General features: G+C 55.9%; 1 protein-coding gene across 1 annotated transcript; it reads right to left on the bottom strand.

Moving 5' to 3' along the window:
* Window positions 1-1027: 1027 nt before the first annotated feature.
* Window positions 1028-11744, bottom strand: SLC4A1 (solute carrier family 4 member 1 (Diego blood group)). Its single transcript, XM_055579879.1, has 18 exons — window positions 11663-11744; window positions 10604-10668; window positions 9569-9749; window positions 9341-9476; window positions 8798-8921; window positions 8563-8644; window positions 8219-8415; window positions 7541-7751; window positions 7127-7333; window positions 6830-6978; window positions 6521-6715; window positions 5250-5423; window positions 4715-4804; window positions 4040-4206; window positions 3294-3547; window positions 2067-2236; window positions 1794-1970; window positions 1028-1108 (listed from the first exon to the last, which is right to left on the bottom strand). The coding sequence occupies exons 3-18, from the start codon at window positions 9720-9722 to the stop codon at window positions 1028-1030; spliced, it is 2568 nt and encodes an 855-aa protein (XP_055435854.1). The 5' UTR covers window positions 9723-9749; window positions 10604-10668; window positions 11663-11744.
* Window positions 11745-17085: the final 5341 nt, after the last annotated feature.

Genomic DNA, 17085 nt, shown 5'->3' with positions numbered 1-17085 from the left:
TGGAATATACAAGGTACAAATTACAAACCTCCCTCCCTCCCCCTTCCCATCTCCTCCCTATCTTCTCATCCTCTTCCCGCCCACCTCCAAATCAAGAAGACTGTACACCGCCCCCACCCCCAACCCCAGGGCAAGGTCTTGTCTCAGTAACCTCTGTGGCCACAGGGTCCAGAGCCTTTGGTATATGTTTGTGGAATGAATGAATGAGTGAATGAATGACAGCATGGGAGAGAGAGCAAGTACTCAGGAGTCCTGAGTCCCAGCCCTGACTTTGTCCTCACCTGATCCTTGCTGTTACCAAGATACCTCCTCCGCCCGGAGGAAGAGGGTCCCAGTACGAGCAGAGAAGGGGAAGAGAGGGACCAGCAGGCACATCTCTAAGCCTGGAAAGGTGGCTGACTGAAGTAGACTCTGGCCTCAGAGGTCAAATTCCAGCTGCATGGCTCAGGAGCTGGGTAACCTTGGGCAGGCTTGAAGAGTGATGACTATTGTCTAATAGTCTGTTCAGATTTTACAGAGCCCTTTTTTCACATTTATCTTTGGTGCTCAGAGACCATCCTGTAATGTGGGTAGGATTATCAATATACCCACTTTACAGATAAGGAAGCAGAGGCTGGAGAAATCCAGGGACTTCCCCAAGGTTATATAGCGAGCAGTATTTTGAATCCCCCACCCCCAACCCCCACCAACTCCCACCTTGTTACTGTCGCTGTCTGTGCCTTGAGGAGGTAGGACTTAGATTTCAGTCTTCCAGGCCAGGAGCCTCAGGTAGCAGTGTGGCCCAGGAGGGGCTGCACAGCGAATCCTCTACTTTGGGCCCCACTGGTCATTTCCATCCAGAAAAGCCAGTCTACCCTTCATGCAAAGCTTCCTAGACACCCCTTCCTTCCCCGACCCATGTCCCCGGGACTTCGACTGCTGCCCACCGGGCACCTGGGAGTCCATGAGGTGCCCAGGAACTTCTGCTTTTCTTGGGAGAACGGGGAAGTGCAATGGTGGAGGGGGCTCTGGGACCCAGGCTCTCCCCTCACACAGGCATGGCCACCTCATCGTATTCATCCTGACCATTCTGCTCATCCAAGTTCAGTTTGACATCATCAGCATCCAGCTGTGGGAAGAAGGAAGGACAGAGGGTGAGCGGCTGAGGGGCCACGTTAGCCCTCCCCACTGCACGGAGGCGCTTCTGGAGTCAGCAGAGCCTGTCTCTCTCTGAACCTGGGTCAAGTCTCCCGTCCTGTCCTTTCATCCCCCAGAGATAGTCTAAATGAGGGGTTTCCTCAGGGTTAGGAACGCCCGGGAATCTGGTCCCTGGTGGGGGAGGGCCTCCAGAAGGCAGGCAGGAGACCCCTTCATGTGGGCAGTGCCGCAGTGACCTGTGTCACGTCGTGGAAGCATTCTGTTGGAGGAGTGACTGGCCAGATGGTTTGGAAGACCAAGGGCTAGCCGCTCAGCGGTCAGGACAACCCACAAGCAACGCATCCCGTGAGCCTCCTAGCCCTCTCACCAGCCCGGTCACTATTCCTCTCTTTCCAGGGGAGGATGCCCGAGGTACAGAGCAACGAGGCCACTTGCTCCAGGTCACCCCCCAGGACATGGCAGGGCTGGGATGAGGAGGCAGGCAGGATACCCAGGCCTTGATCACCGCGCTCTTCTGCCTTCCTTAGTTCCCAGACCCCTCCCCCTCCCACATTCTCCCAGCGCCACTGATGACCCCTCTCTGCCCCCTGCCTGGAGTTGTGCCCTCTGGTCAGAGGAAATGGGTGAGGGAGATAGGGGTGGGAGAAGAGACTCACAAGCTTGAGCTCCATGTCCCGGAAGATGAATGGTAGCAGGAAGCGGCGTAGGGGCACCGTGAGGATGAGGACGAAGGGGAGGGCCAGCGAGATTTCTTTGATGCTCCTCACTACCCACAGCACCACCAGGCAGACAATCTGGGTGATCGTGAACAAGTGCATGCGCCAGGTTTTCACCTGCGGACAGAGGCTGGGGTCATCGCCTGCCCGGCCCCGGGCACCCAGACCCCCCACCCCCCACCCCCAACCTGGGCATCCGAGAGGGCCGCGTACCCTCCTGGCGTAGGGCACTTCTGGGTAGTACTTGCGCGGCTTCAACAAAAGCAAGATGCGATCAAACAACTGGATGCCACTGAGGGATGTGACCCCCATGTAGAGAAAGATGCCGAAGAGCACCGCCAGGGGGATGTAGCGGAGGATGGGTCCCATGAGGATGGACACGCCTGCGGGGAGAAACATGCGCTGTTAGCCCCCAAGGATCAAGGATCGGCACCAGCAGGGGCTGATGAACGAAATCACAGGGATTATATGGAACTCCTTCTGTGGATCCTCTTTTTTTTTGGCCATGCCACATGGCTTGTGAAATCTCAGTTCCTCTACCAGGGACTTGAGCCTGAGCCCACAGCCATGAAGAGTGCCGAGTTCTAATCACTCGATGGCCAGGGAACTCCCTAGATCCTATTTATAGATGTTATCCCCATTTTACAGGTGAGGAAACATACGCAGAGAGGGGAAGCAACTTACCTAAGGCTACACAACTACGAAGTGCAGAGCTGGGAGTCAAGCTCCTGCCTGCCTGAGTCATAGCCTACTCCTTTAATCGAGGGAGTTACAGAGGTCAGAGAAGCCCACCTTTCCTCTTACCCCAGTCCAGAATGCCTCCATCACCCTCCACCTACCCAAATCCCAGCTCTCCTCCAGCTAACATCAACTTCGCCTCCTTCAGGAAGCTTCCCTGGCCTCTCCAACAGTGACCATGGTGCTGCCCACACACGGAGCCCGTTGGACTCTGGGCTGCTCCAGAACTCAGATCCCTGACCCTCTGTCTTCACCTCAACCATCCCCTGCTCCAAGAGCCCTGCTCTTTGTATCAGTCACAGAGTGGCTGAGCTGGGGAGACCTCGGGCATCTAATGAACCCTCTCTTGGTGCAGACAGAGAAACTTGAGGCCCAGAGATGAGATGGGATGCCTGGTCAGCAGCCAGTCAGGGCTGGAATCACAGGTCATTGAATTGTTGGAGAAGCTCTGACTACAGGGTCTTGTCTAGAGAAGTTTCCAGCAAGTGGTCCCCCCACATGCCCTGCACAAATGCCCATCTCAGTGCCTGGGGTATTTCCTCCAGAATTCCCTCATGTGAATAATTGACTCTAGGAAGATGTGGGCAGTGGGTGTTTGGGGAGACCTGGCTGCAGGGCCAGGACTGGAGGGACACTGGATGCTAAGGGGCAGAGCCAGCAGGGTGGTGGAAAGTTTGGAGAGTGTGGCCAGTCTTCACTTACCCACGAGCACAGCGACTAGAAGTCCACTGATCCGCTGTTCCTTGACTCCCTGAATCTGGGATACAGCCCCTGGAGTACTGTCCTTGCTCATGACAGTGAGGGCATTGGCATGGGTGACAGTGCGCACCGTGGTGGCGCTGAGCCAGGGCATCCCAAAGATGGCACCCACCCCACCCATGCCTATGATCAGCAGCAGGTCCAGGTGGAAGCCAGAGCCCTTGACCATCTTGCGCTCCGGTTTGCTGATGATCAGCCTGGAGGTGTGGAAGGTGGGGAGTAAGCAGGGCTCTCCTTCACCCCAACTGCCCTTCACCCCTCTTTTCTTCCCCAGACTTGGGTCCCTCTACTTTAGTTTGTCCTGCGTTGCCCTTCTCCCTTGGAGTTCCATGCTCCGCCCCTCAACCCCCACCCCGTCTTGACAGTAGAGACTCTAAGAGCAGAAAGGTCTTCCTCATTGCCACGAACACCTGCCAGCAGATCTACTCAGAAACTGAAGAAGCGTACACTTCAGAGAACCTCACCAGTGCAGGCCCTTTCCAAGATCCAGCACCTAATTTTACAGTTTTCATTTTATATTCTTTTTCTTAAAAAGCACCCCTCAAATAATGTCATGTCAGGTCCCACAAAATCTGGACCTGCCCCTGCCTGCCCATCATTCCTTTGAGCGCTTAGTCCCTTGCCTGCTTGGAGCTTGTCCCTTTCTCTGCCTTGGACCCTCCCAGGCCCCATCCCACCCTGGCTCTTACGTGGTGATCTGGGACTCAAGGAAGATGAGAATAAAGACCAGCAGGGCAGGCAGGGCAGAAGCAAACATCATCCAGATGGGAAATTCGACATGTATGCCTAGTGGGTGGATAAGCCAGTCTCGCTCCGTGGGGTTAGATACAGAAAGGCCTTCAGGTACACTGAGTTTCTGTGGGATGAGAATGCTGGTGAGAACACTTGGGGGTAGGAGGATGGGGAAAGGTGGGGACCGAAGGAGCCAGGGTCCTGGGCACTTGGGAACTTACTTATATTGAGCATCTACTTTGTACTCCATAACTGCAAAAGGCCCTTTATATACATTTTCTCATTCCCTACTTTATGGATGAGGAAACAGGATCAGAGAAGTTATGTAGCTGGCTCTGCATTGCACAGCTATTTGGTGGCAAAACTGAGATTTAAAGTCAGGACAGCCTGGGTTCCAAAGCAGATCCTTTCCTATCACCCTGGATTAAGAAGTAAAAGGAGGCCACCTGACCCAGGCCCTTGCTGCAGCCAGAGGGGTCCTGAGGGGCTGTGGGAAGAACACAGGGCTCTCAGGGGAGGCAGGGATGGGGGGAGGGGTAGTTCTAGCTGGCTTCAGGCGTGGGAAGGCGGTTTGGGGGAGGGGACATGCTGGGGGAATGAAATAAAGTGGCGGGGTGGGGAGAGAGGGTCACCTGGGTGTAGGTGTCTCGGATGAGGGCATCCACCATGACCATGATCAGGATAGAGATAGGAACCCCGAAGTCCCCAATGATCCGTCGCAGCTGAGGGCAGGTGGAGGGGCCAGTGGTCAGTGCCCAGTGGCGTCCCACCTCCCACCTTCCACGTGGCCCCACTCCTGCCCCATCTTCACCAGGAGGCACCCACTCTTCTCAGGGGGTCCATCAACATCTAATGACCTGTCCTGCGCCTCTACATACCTGCCTCCTTTCTTGTCCCCTTGGCCAGCCGCACCCTGGCCCCACAGCTTCTCCACCCCTTTCAAAGAACTATCCTTGGCTCCCCACTTGGGTCCTCAGCCTGGATGTGCTGAGAAAGCGATTGTCTCAAGGGTAAAATCCTACGTGATGAGGGGGCCAGCAGAGCTTGGAATTGGAAATGGGAATCTAGGGTAAGAAGGGGATATGCTGGCACTGGGAAAGCTGAGGCGAGTGCCTTGGAGTTGGATGAGGCAGTAAAAGCAAGGACAGGTGGGGAGGGTGTGCTGACCTTGCCTGGGAAGTAGGAGCTGTTCTTGAACTTGCGCAGCATTATGGCAAGGGAGAAGGTACCAGCCATGAGCACAAGAGAGAGGAGGGCTGTGTTGGGCAGGGCGGCCTGAGGTTTGGGTGTTGTCACCACATTGTGGTCATAGTTCTTCTGCAGTGGATGATCCTGGAAGATCTGCAGCAGAAAACCAAGGCATCCTGTTCCTTCCCATCCATCCATCCTCCAACCATCATTTATCTATCCATCATCCATCCATGCATCTCTGTATTCACCATTTATCTCTCTATTCAGCATCCATTCACCAATCCATCATCCATCTACCTATCTTATTCCTCAGTTGTCATGGAAACAGAGAGGCAATGGGATTCCACAGCTTGGTTTTCAGGACTGAGGACCAATCTAGGCTTGGGTGGGGCAGACCATGGAGGAAATGAGTCTGTTTGTGTGTGTGTGTGTGTGTGTGTGTACATGCAAGCAGGGCCTGGGAACCATGAGAAGGCTGGAGGGCAGGAAACAAGTGCCAAGGAAGTTTCTAAAAAGACTTGGGCTCCAAAGACTTGAAAACTGAAATACCCATCAACCAGCAGAATCAGGGGTAGATGTAAAGTGTTCACCCTTCCTCCATATAAAATGGAGACCCAGAAGTAGGCATAGTTCAAGGTGACAGAGCTGAGGAGGCAGGGCACGTGCTCTGCAGGCCCTATGGTTCTTAAGGGCGATAGCAGGAGAGGGAGCGGCAGGGTGGGGCTCCAGAGCCCCCAGGACCTCTGCTACCATGCCATGCCTACTTGCTCCCACATTCAGTCTCACACACGTGAAAGTGCTAAGCCGTGGCCAGCTCTTTGTGACCCTATGGACTGTAACCCACCAGGCTCCTCTGTCCATGGAATTCTCTAGGTAAGAATACTGGAGTGGGTGGCCATTCCCTTCTCCAGGGGATCTTCCCAACCCAGGAATCAAACCTGGGTCTCCTGCATTGCAGGCAAATTCTTTACCATCTGAGCCACCAGGGAAGCCCATTAGTCACGGTCTGTGATTATACACGTGGGCCTTTGCATGCAGAAGGGCCCTCTCATGCACAGTCATGGTGAGAATACCAGCCCGCAGACAGCTGGTGTCAACATGGATGTGGTCACAGTCACATTCCATGGAAACATGGCCACATAAATGCCAAACAGACACTAGTGCAATGACACCCACAGTCACATAGCTTGTGCACAGTCACACACACACACGGACACTCACGCCTCTAACACTCCTGCAGCCCTCACCGTGACCAGCTTGTAGAAGGTCTCATAGATGAAGATGAGGGAGATGAGGAAGGAGAAGATCTCCTGGGTGTAGCGGGAGATGAAGCGGACCAGAAAGCTGCCCTCGAAGGCCACCACCAGCACCACCAGCAGGATGAGCCAGAAGCCAATCCACACACGGCCCACAATGTACTCCAGGTTGTTAGTCTGGCAGAACTGTAGGGTGGTCAGAGGGAGCTGGGGTCAGACACATGGGCCCAGGCACCATGCGTTAAGCAGGTGGGGTTGGGGGCCAGTTACAGGGTCACAGTGGGGCCAGAATACAGTTACCAAGTAGAAGGCTTCCTCAAACACAAGCAGGGGTCCTGAGAAGCCCAACACGAGCAGGGGCTGAGCCCCCAGCAGGGAGAAGATGATGCCCTGCAACGCGGTGGAGAGGAGTAGTTCCGACACCCCCATCATATTCTGGGTCTTGTCTCCTGTGGGTGGAGGTGTGGTCAAGGTCAAGATCATTTCACGGGTAAGCTGACATAGGGGTCCAGAATGTCAGCTCGGGGCAAAATCAGGGCTGATACGTAGGCCAGAGGGTCAGAGGTGAGGGTTAGTAGGACACATGGAGACACTGACCCAGGAGGCCGCCGAAGGTGATGGCGGGGGTCAGGGCGGCAAAGTAGATGAAGATGATGGCAGACAGGACCTGGGGGCTCAAGGCATCTGTGATGTCACTCAGGTAGCGGGGGTAGCGGCGCCGGATGTCACGCACCAGTCCCCCGAAGAGCTTGCCTGTCCGCTGCAGAGGGTCTTCTGGGGTGTCCCCTGGACCTTTCTTCACATCTGTAGTGGAGACCATGCCACAGAGGATTGAAGGGGGAGGTGAGGGTAGAGGGGAATCAAGGAGGAGATACCTGATGGGAATGGGGTCATCTGGGAGGCTGGGAGGGATGAGAACAGGGAGAGGGGAGCCAGGGGCTCACAGGGCCATGCTGGGGGTCTGGGGGCTCAAAGAAACTTGGGCTGGGCAGGGCAGGGCAGGGCAGGTACCTAGGTCCTTGAAGATACTGGGGTCGGGCTTGGCAGGGCTGGGCAGGTAGCGTCTTCTCAGCAGCGCTTTCTGCACAGGCACCAGACTGAGCAGGGCCTTCTCAGAGGGGGCATCCAAGGGAGGCAGCACCAGACTGCAGTCAAGAAAGCCCTCCAGGGACTGGACCAGTGTCTCCTTGCTCTGGGCCAGGTATGCCTCATTCCAGAACACCTGAGGGCAGGAGAGAAGGTCAGAGCCACTAGGACCTGCTGAATTCAGGTCCACAGGAGTCCACAGCCAAGGCCTCTGGGGATCAGAATCCTTTCACCCAGCTCCTGCCAGCTGGGATCTGCTTTTCCTGCCCTGTCCTTCCACCCATCCACTCTCTACTGAGAAAGGGCAGACAGGGCCCTGAGTGGGGAAAGCAGAAAGAACTAAAGTGAACCAAGTGGCTTGTAGCAGACCAGATGGAAGGAGAGCAGACCAGGCCAGCCCTAACCAGGTAGAACCAAGACAGAGTGGGCCAGACTAAACCAGGCCTGATCAGGCAGGGCTAGGCCAGAACACGGGCCTGGACCCCCCTGAGCAGACAGGATAGATCCAACGGAACGGGCCAAACTAGTGATGTTAAAGTAAGCCAGGCCTCCCCTGCCACCCAGGGCCCCCGGCTCCCCCGGCCCTCGCTGGCCCCTCCTCACCCTCTCCGACATGAGGGTGGCGGCAGCTCGGCCCAGCTGGGTGTAGTTGATATTGGGTCCCTCGGGTCCCAGCAACACAATGAGGAAGCGCACAGGCACTGCCGGCTCCTCTGAACCCTCTGGCTTTGGCTCCGGCTCCATCGGCTCCTTTAGCCTCACAAAGCCCAGCACTGGCCGCTTTAGGAACCTGGCACAGCCTGGCAGGTGGACGAAATGGGGTGCTGAGGCCCGTGGGGGAGGTGGGGGGCATGGGGCAGTGCTGGTGAGGTTCAGGCTTATGGAGAGGCAGGAGGTGGAAGCAGGTAGTATGCAGGGATGAGGGAAGGAACCCACTGGCCACTTACCCACAAGCACCAGGGTGGCCTCCCAGTCCTGGGGACTTTTTCCCAGAATTTCAGATGCGTGCCCTCTTGTGCTACCCTCTCCCTGTTGGGAGGAGGTGGTGAGTAGAGTCCTCGGCCACTGCAGACCCTGGACACCCGAGTGTCCCACCCCCTTTCCCCCACCCGCTCTCATTTAGAACCACGTTCAGGTTGAGGGCCTTCTGGCTCTCCTCACATGGCCTAGGCGCAGCCTCACCTGTTCACAGAAGAGCTCTGTCTCCAGTGATGGATGCTGTGGGAGCAGAGGCTCCGAAGCGTCCCCAGAATGTGTCACGACCACAGGCTTCACACCCCCCAGGGCCTCCATGTCTCTGGCGTGGCTGCAGGGCACACAGTGGACATGGGCTGAGTAGGCTGCTCAGGCCGGGCTGTTAGCAGAGTGGAGACTGGGACCTGCTAGCGTCAGACTAGAGAGGCCTAGGGGTGGAAGGAGAATCGGCCTCCTCCGAAGGATGTTGTGGTTGTAAGCGGGTGGCCTCAGTCTGAACTGACTAGGTAGAGCCAGAAGAATGGATGGAGGGAGGGACTTTAAGAGTCTGTCCTCCTGGGGACCAGTGGCCCCCAAAACTGAGCATGGAGACATGGTCACTGCCTGAAAGGTGTCGGAGGCAGGAGCCATGGTGCAAGAAAAGTGGGACCCAGCCTGGTGGGGAGGGGCTCCCGCAGAAAGCTTGGGGCAGGTGGGCTGGGGAGATAGGCCCTGTGGGTGTGGGGTCCAGGGCCCAGCAGGCAGGGGCACCTGTGTTTCAGCAGCAGGAGCCGGAGAAGATTGTCTTGGTCGTCTGGCTGGATCTGCCCCTCGAAGGTAAACCTGTCCAGCAGCTGGTTGGCCACTTCAGCCAGGGATTTCCCCGGCAGATCCAGAAGGACAGTACCTGCAGGCGGTGGAGGGGTGAGGTGGCTGGCCCTGCCCCACTCCCCTCCCCCCAGCAGGCTTTACATGCAGGGCTGCAGAGGGTTCACCCACCCTTGGCGAAGGCTTTCTGAAGCTCCAAGAGGCTCCAGAAGTTGAGGTAAGGCAGGTGGGGGCGGCCCCAGATCCCATCTTTGCCCAGGTTCTCCTCCAGCCCCACCCAGCGTGCTGTTTCCATCCATTGTATCTCTTGGTTCTTTTCATCCATCACCAGTTCCCGCAGTTCCACGCACACCTGCGGCCCCCCAGGCTTGAATTAGTTCCTCAGGCCCAGGGCAGGGCTGTGGGGGGGACTGGAAGCCCAGGGCACGGTGGGCACTTGGCAGGCCCTGAGGGGTGTTTGTCAGAGGCCCAGGGTCCTGGGGCACTCAGGACAGAGGCTGAGCTCAGAGGGGACCGTTAGGGGCTACAACCTGGGGGTTGTAGAGTAAGATGTGACACGTGGGGAGATGCTTGAGGGTCCCCCACCTCTGCCTCTGTTCCCCAACTTCCTGACCAGGCCCTTCCCCCCATTTCAGAGGCATTTGAAGATACTCAAAAGGGGTGCTAGAGTGGGCACGGGAGAGGAGAGGAAAGCCTTGGGTGCCGCTGGGTCTGTCTCTTGCCTCTAAGATTTCTGCGTGGGCTTGGCATGCCCTTGGGTTTCCATGAGGCCAGGGGCCCACTCTCAGGGGCCTAGCTGAGGGCAGACCCAATTTCCTAACTGGCTACACAGTCTGGTGCCCAGCAATGACATGGGGGGCCTGGGGAGGGAAATCCGGGTGGAGGAGAGCATGCATGTAATTCTGTGCTTCTCCAGGGGGCACCTGACAGCCCAGCCCGGGCCAGCAGACCTGGGAGCTCAGACCTCCAGTGGTCAGTTTACCTCTGTCCAGCGAGCTCCCCATGAGTGCAAGGAGGCCTAGGTCTCCCCACTCACCGGGAGATGTCCTCTTCTACCTATTTCCCAGGATGCCCGTTCCTTCTCTGTTCGTGGAGTCTCCGCATCCCAAGGCTGTAGCTCTCCCTCCGTTCCTCCCCTCCCCTGGTAGAATGATGGGTCCCAAGGGCAGCGCAGGAAAGAAGGTTGGGGGAGGCTGGGGTGCTCACCTTGTGGGTTTCTGGGTGTTGCGATGTGGTGTGGTAGTCTGTGTCTGTCAGCTGGGTGACCCAAGCTGAAAACCCCAAAGCCAGTTAGCGATGCCCCCAGACAATCCCCCCACGACCCTCCTGCTCCATCCCCACGAGATGCAGAGACCACACAGGATGATGCCTCTCTCCTTCTCGTTGCCCCTGGCTGGGACCCTGCCCCACGCCTGTTCCTGGCCCAGACTGGCACTGTCACTCGCCATCTGAGCCCTGTGGAGGACCCCTGGGGCTCATCCCCCCGCGCTGACAGGAGGGTCATCTCCAAGGGGATTGGAGAGTCCTAAACAGCAGTTCTCTTCCCCCTCCTGCTACCTTCTGGGACCAGATTCCCTTTTTTTCCCACCTGTCTCAACAATCTCACTGGCCCAGCAGCTTCTCACCACTTCCAAGCGGAGCTCTGGGAGCCAGGTTGGGGGCTGCCTTTATATTGGCCCCCACACCCCCTAGCCCTCATTTCCCAGAGGGGCCTCTTATCTCCTATATCAATTGCCAGCACTTAAGTCCAGTTGACAGTAAACAGGTCCCCTCCCAGGGCTCCCCAACCAAGACCTTGGACAAGCCCAGGAAGGTTTCCTCGGGTCTCTCTGCCCTGAGGATCCCCGCAGCCCCCAATTTCTCAGGACTTCTGGACTTCCAAACAGAACAATGTTCTCAGAACAGGCCCAGCACCTGGCCAGGAAGCTGGATGGGCACAAATGGCATGGGGGCTCATGTCCTCGTTCCAGACAAGGCTGACTGCCTGCTCACAAATCTATGGGGCACAGTAATGGGTGACTGGTCCTGCCCTCCCACCGCCCCTAGTCACCTCCTGTGATCATTTCAAACAAAACTCTGTTTATCCTTCAATCAGCCAGGATTGTGGGAGAACTGGCCCTGGGGCTGGGCTGGTGGAGAGGGGGAAGAAGGCAAATACAAACTCCCCACCTGTCAATGATAGGGTTCAGAGGGTTCAGCAGCTCATCCCAACAGGAGAGCGGGAGATGGGCTCACCTTCTGCCTCCTCTTCCTGAATTGTGTCACCTTCTGCCTCTTCCACTGGGATACTGACGGAATCATGGTCTTCATATTCCTTTTGCTCTAGAGTCTCCTCCAGTTGATTTTCATACTCCTGTGAGAAGCTGCCATCAGGGCTGGGCTGCGGGGGGCTCTGAAGGTGGGAGTCCAGGGCTGGGTTCCCAGAGCCCCCAGGTAGGAGCCCTGCAGACACCACCAAAGACTCACCTCTGGATCCCCCATGGCGCTGTCCTGATTGTTCAATTGTCTGCGGTGATCTGAGCCCCCAGCATAACCCACACTTGGAGTTCCTGTGGTGGATTGGGGGGAAGGTACAGGCTGGGCGAGGCATGGGGCAACCTGGGGTCTCCCCTTAGTCCCCCAAGGGGACCCCCCCAGGGGGCTGCATTTGCTCGAAGTGGGATCCCGAGTGTTAGGAGATAAGGGAGGGTCAGAGGAAAGAAGTGTAAGTGGGAGGTTGAGAGGAGGGAGGAGCTGGGTTTGCAGGAGTGAGGGCAGGTGTGCAGGGGCCACAGACACTGCAGTGCAGGGAAGGTGAAACTTGGCTGGCATCAACCTCAGGGTGTTTGGGAGGATGGGGGTTGTTCTTCAAATAAACTCCTTCCTCCATCCACCAGTCCTCACCTGACTTCCTTTTCTGCCCCTCCCCAGGAATCAGTTAACTTCAGGAGATGACCTGTCCCTCTTTCAGGGAGCTTAGCTGAGAGTCTCCACAAAACACCATCTTCTCCCAGAAATGGCTGCTTCCTGCTGGGCATAGGGCTGCCGGTATCCTTAGGAGTGGCTCACAGGCCCTGAATGATGCAGCCTTGCTTCTTTCCCCTACTGCATCCTGAACTCCATCTCTCTTGCTCTCTCACCACCTATTCCACTGGCCTGCTTACCAAGCCCTTTCCTGCCCCAGGGCCTTGGCACCTGCTTTGTCCATGTCATGGATGTCCCTCCCCCGACTTCAGCCCTTCCCACCCTCAGCTCACACACCAGCTCTTCAGAGTCCCTTCCTGACCTTCCTGACAACAATCACTAACGTAGTCTGTCATTTTCTGGTTTCTTGATTCATTTGTGTATATATGGTCTGAGTGAGTATTAGTCGTTTAGTCATGTAATTCTCTTTGCGACCCCATGGACTGTATCCCACCAGTTTCCTCTGTCCATAGAGTTCTCTAGGCAAGAAGACTGTAGTGGGTAGCCAGTCCCTTCTCCAGGGGATCTTCCCAACTCAGGTCTCTTGCATTGCAGGTGAGTTCTTTACTGTCTAAGCCACCAGGGAAGCCCATGTATGGTCTGAGGATGCCTCTAAAAGGGAAGCCACATGAGCACTGAGATCCTGCACGTCTCAATCCCCACTAGATCCACCACTCCTAGCAGAGTGGTTGCCACATAGTAGGCACTCAATAAATACCTGTTGATTACTGTGTATAAAATAGATAACTACTGAGAACCTATTGTATTGCACAGCGGACTCTACTCGATGATCTGAGGTGACCTAAATGGGAAGGGAATTTTAAAAGAGAGAGGCTATATGTATACGTATAACTGATTCACTTTGCTGTAAATCAGAAATTAATGCAACGTGGTAAAGCAATTATAATAATTTTTTTTTAAAAGCATGTTGAAAGAGTGGAAGAATGGCTCCCCCTTGCAGGCTTGGGACTCTGGGGCTGGGGAGCCAGGATGACTAGGAGGCCAGGAGGCCATGGAGTCCTGCACCTCCGTTTTCTCAGTTGTGTCTCTAGTGGAAAGGAAGGACACCCACCCCAGGAATGTGAGGACCAGCCCAAGAGAACACAGAGGTGCCCTGCTATGGCCCAGACTGGGTGTGGAGGGACATCCTTCTCCCCTTCACCCGCGGCAGGCTGCATAGCATGTTGTAGTGACACAGATTTGAGTCAGATTGACAACTGTGCCCCTCCATGCCTGGCATAGAGCCTGGGAAGCTGAGAGGAACAAGACACTGTTCAGCTCTCCAGAAGCTCACAGCCCTGGCTGGGGAGACCAGCCAGGAACACGTGACAGGTGAAGAGGTTCAGGAGAAAACACGTGCCCCAAACAAAAGCAAGCAGTGAGCAGACTGTGCTGGTTGCCAAGGATGTTTGTGGCAGGAGGGAGAGTAGGACTTGCTGATGGGGTAGGGGGCAGAGTGTCCCTGAAGGAGGGGACACTGGCGCTTGCCCCAGAGCACTGATGGGATTTGAAGGGCTGAGAGATGGGAAGGGCTAGTCCAGGTGTTAGGAATGGTGGCAAGAGGCAGACAGAAGACCATGCCAGAGAAGGCTGGGCACTGTGGAAGGGAACAGGACAGGGAGTATGTACAGAAAGAACTGTACACAGAGCTCTGTTTCTGAGGAATGTATAGTCCTGCAGTCCTTAGAGATAGAGAAGGGGCATGAGTGAGCCCCTGACCCAAACTGAGGAAGGCAAGGGTCCCTGCCTTGGGGTGGTTGTAGGGCAAGTGATGGCCATGTTAGGGAATTCTAAAGTCTGAGGATGGGGTGTCCCTCCTGCAGGGGACTTGGCATTCGAGGTCTCTGGTATTGCAGAGAAAACCTTTTTTTTTTGAATTATGTTTTATTATTATTGTTATTTTAAAAATATTTATTTATTTATTTGGCTGCACTGGGTCTTAGTTGCGGCATGTGAGTTCTAGTTCCTTGACCAGGGATCAAACCAGGGCCTCCTACACTGGGAGCATGGAGTCCTAGCCACTGGATTATCAGGGAAGTCCTCATGCACCTTTTTTCTCTCCCTCTTCTGCCCTTCCCTGTCCCCTTCTCCTTCCTCTTCTCCCATCTTTAACCTCTCTCTTCCATCTCTGGCCTTGTCGCCACCTGGGCCTCAGATCTCCAGCCGCTTCCACCTTGTCGACCCTGAGGTACTAAACACCGCCCTCCTTGGGCAGGCACTGTGGTTTTAGTTTCCCATCTGAGAGGGGAGAGGGTCCCCCCAGAGCCAGAGGACACAGAAACATCCAGGCTGCCTCTCTGCCACTGACTGGCAGCTCCCAGACTCTCTCTAGGGCTCAGTCACCCCATCGGTACAATGGGAGGCCCTCCTGCTGGGGTCCTGAGGCATCAGTGAGAGAGAAGAGGGGAGAACATAGGTGCCTTGAGCTCCTCTGGGGCTTTAGAGGTGCACCCATGACCCAGATTGCTGCCTGCTCCAGGCCCAGCCACTCCCCAGCTGCAGGCCTTGCTCTGCGAGCACTGATAAGAGCCTGGACCCTGATGGCTGACTTGCGTCTGGAAGTACACCAAGCACCCGGCCAGCCCACCAGCCAGGGCCAGGCAGATAAAGGGGAGCAGGGCATCTGGGGCCCAGGAGGTGGAACACAGCTGGAAGAGACTGGGAGGGGGAGTAGCAGATGACGGAGAAGGCTCCCTGGAAGCACAGGACACCACCTTTGTGTAATCACCCCGACACCATACATAGCTGCGCTGTCTTATCTCTGATGATCCGCAAACCACTCTGAAGTGAGTAGTGTCATTGGCCACACTTTACAGATGAGAAAGCTGAGGTTCAGAGAGGCTTACCTGCCCCGATTCCTTAGCAGGTAGAGAGCAGAGGGAGCATTAAACCCTGGCCTATCTTGCTCCAGCTACCGCTCTAACCATGGTGCTTAGTTGCCTCCCAGAAGATAAAACATCTATTAACTGGTTTAGTATTTGTGACTAAGAGTATGGGTTCTGCAGTCAGGCTGCCTGGGTTCAAATCCCAGCCCTGCCACTCACTATGTGACCTTGGGCAAGTAACTCAACCTCTCTGTGCCTCAGTTTTCTCATCTATAAAATGGGGATAATCATAATGCTACCTCATAGCTCAGTTGGTAGAGAATCTGCCTGCAATGCAGGAGACCTGGGTTCAATTCCTGGGTGGGAAGATCCTCTGGAGAAGGAAATGGCAACCCACTCCAGTATTCTTGCCTGGAGAGTCCCATGGACAGAGGAGCCTGGCAGGCTACAGTCCATGGGATCGCAAGAGTAGGACATGACCTAGCGACTAAACCACCACCACCATAATGCTATCTACCCCATAGACCTGTTGCAGCATTAAGAAAGTTCATGCATATAAAGCACTCAGAATAGTGCCTGGCCAGCCTGGATGGGAAGGGAACTTGGAGGAAAATGGATACATGTATATGTATGGCTGAGTCCCTTTGCTGTTCGCTTGAAACTGTCACAATATTGTTAATCAGATATATCCCAAAGTAAAACAAAAAGTTAAAATGAAAAAAGAGTAGTGCCTGGCACATAAAGAGCTCTCTTTGAATGCTTGCTATCATTAGCTCTGCTCCTAGAGATGAAAGGCAGACTTGCTGTCTTCATTCCCTTCTGATTTTCCTTCAGTTCCCATAGAATTAACCTGTGTTTGGAGACCTTCAGGTGATGGGGGACTCCTCCTTTCCCTCCCAACACCCCCGAAGATGGGGACAGCGCCAGGTCTCCTTGGCTAGAGTCCCTGGAAATGTTTCAAAATGAGCAGCGTCAGCTGACAATTTTCCTCCTAGGCAGGACACAGAGTGGCTTGGGGATCCCCATACATGGAGGAAAGAGGGGGCTGGGCAGCTGGGAGACCCTAGCTTGTGTGATTCAAGGGGCTGGTAAATTGGAGCCTGACAAGGACCCACACCTGGAGGGGAATCAGGTTCGCCCCCCCCCCCCAACACACACTCACACACCTCTGCTGCCACATGCCAGCCTTTTTTCCCCTAACACCTGCCGCCCCACTCTTCCCGGCTGCAGGTGCCAATGGGCCTGAGCCCTGAAGGGTAACAACACACATGGTAACATTCTCACCCCACCACTGGCACCCCTTGGGGGGCCAGCGCCCATGCCCACTTGGGCCCAGATTCAGGTTGGGCACCTGCAGAAACCTTCAGAACAGGAACCTCAGGACCACCCCAGCCCCTCCCTGCCCTTCTCACCTGCTCACAAGCCTCGAGGATCCCTCGGCGAGCTCCTGCAGCCACCAGTGGCCTCTGTGCCCAGATGAGCTCACACCTGCTCCAGCCCGCAATAGGTCCCGTCTCCCGCGCCCCGGGGGCAGCTCCCAAACCCCTGACTCATGCCCCCGCCTCCTAATCTGCCCGCCCCACGGGCCCTGGGAGCCCCGTCCACCCCCCCTGCCCTGCTCCCGCTGGGTGCCTGGTAAACAGAGTTATCTCTCACCTACATCTGGACAGCTGTGAGTCCGGCCCACCCCACCCAACCCCACTGGCCAGCCCCCAAGGTCTCCCAAGTCCCTCCTGGCCCCTCCGATTCTCCTGGATCTTCCTTCGTGGACTAGCCTTTGATGGCTGGGTTCTTGGAGCACCCAGCCTCCCGGTAGGTCCGCCCCAACCTCTGGATGCACCTGTCCTGCCTCTGTCCATCCTCACTCTGGCCAGACCCTTTGCTCAGACCCCAAGCTGCACGGGTGCTTGCTTTCTCCTC

Source organism: Bubalus kerabau, chromosome 4 (assembly GCF_029407905.1).
Source record: "Bubalus kerabau isolate K-KA32 ecotype Philippines breed swamp buffalo chromosome 4, PCC_UOA_SB_1v2, whole genome shotgun sequence".
NCBI lineage: Eukaryota > Metazoa > Chordata > Mammalia > Artiodactyla > Bovidae > Bubalus > Bubalus kerabau.
Note: the sequence above shows the minus strand (reverse complement) of the source record. Positions and strands in the feature narration are given on the sequence as shown.

Coding starts and splice junctions, on each gene's coding strand:
- SLC4A1 (XM_055579879.1), bottom strand. CDS start 9,722: ATGGATGAAAAGAACCAAGAGATACAATGGATGGAAACAGCACGCTGG. Junction 6,716..6,829: donor TTGAGGAAGCCTTCTACTTG/GTAACTGTATTC, acceptor ACCACCCTACAG/TTCTGCCAGACTAACAACCT. Junction 4,805..5,249: donor GCTCCTACTTCCCAGGCAAG/GTCAGCACACCC, acceptor ACCTGCCCTCAG/CTGCGACGGATCATTGGGGA.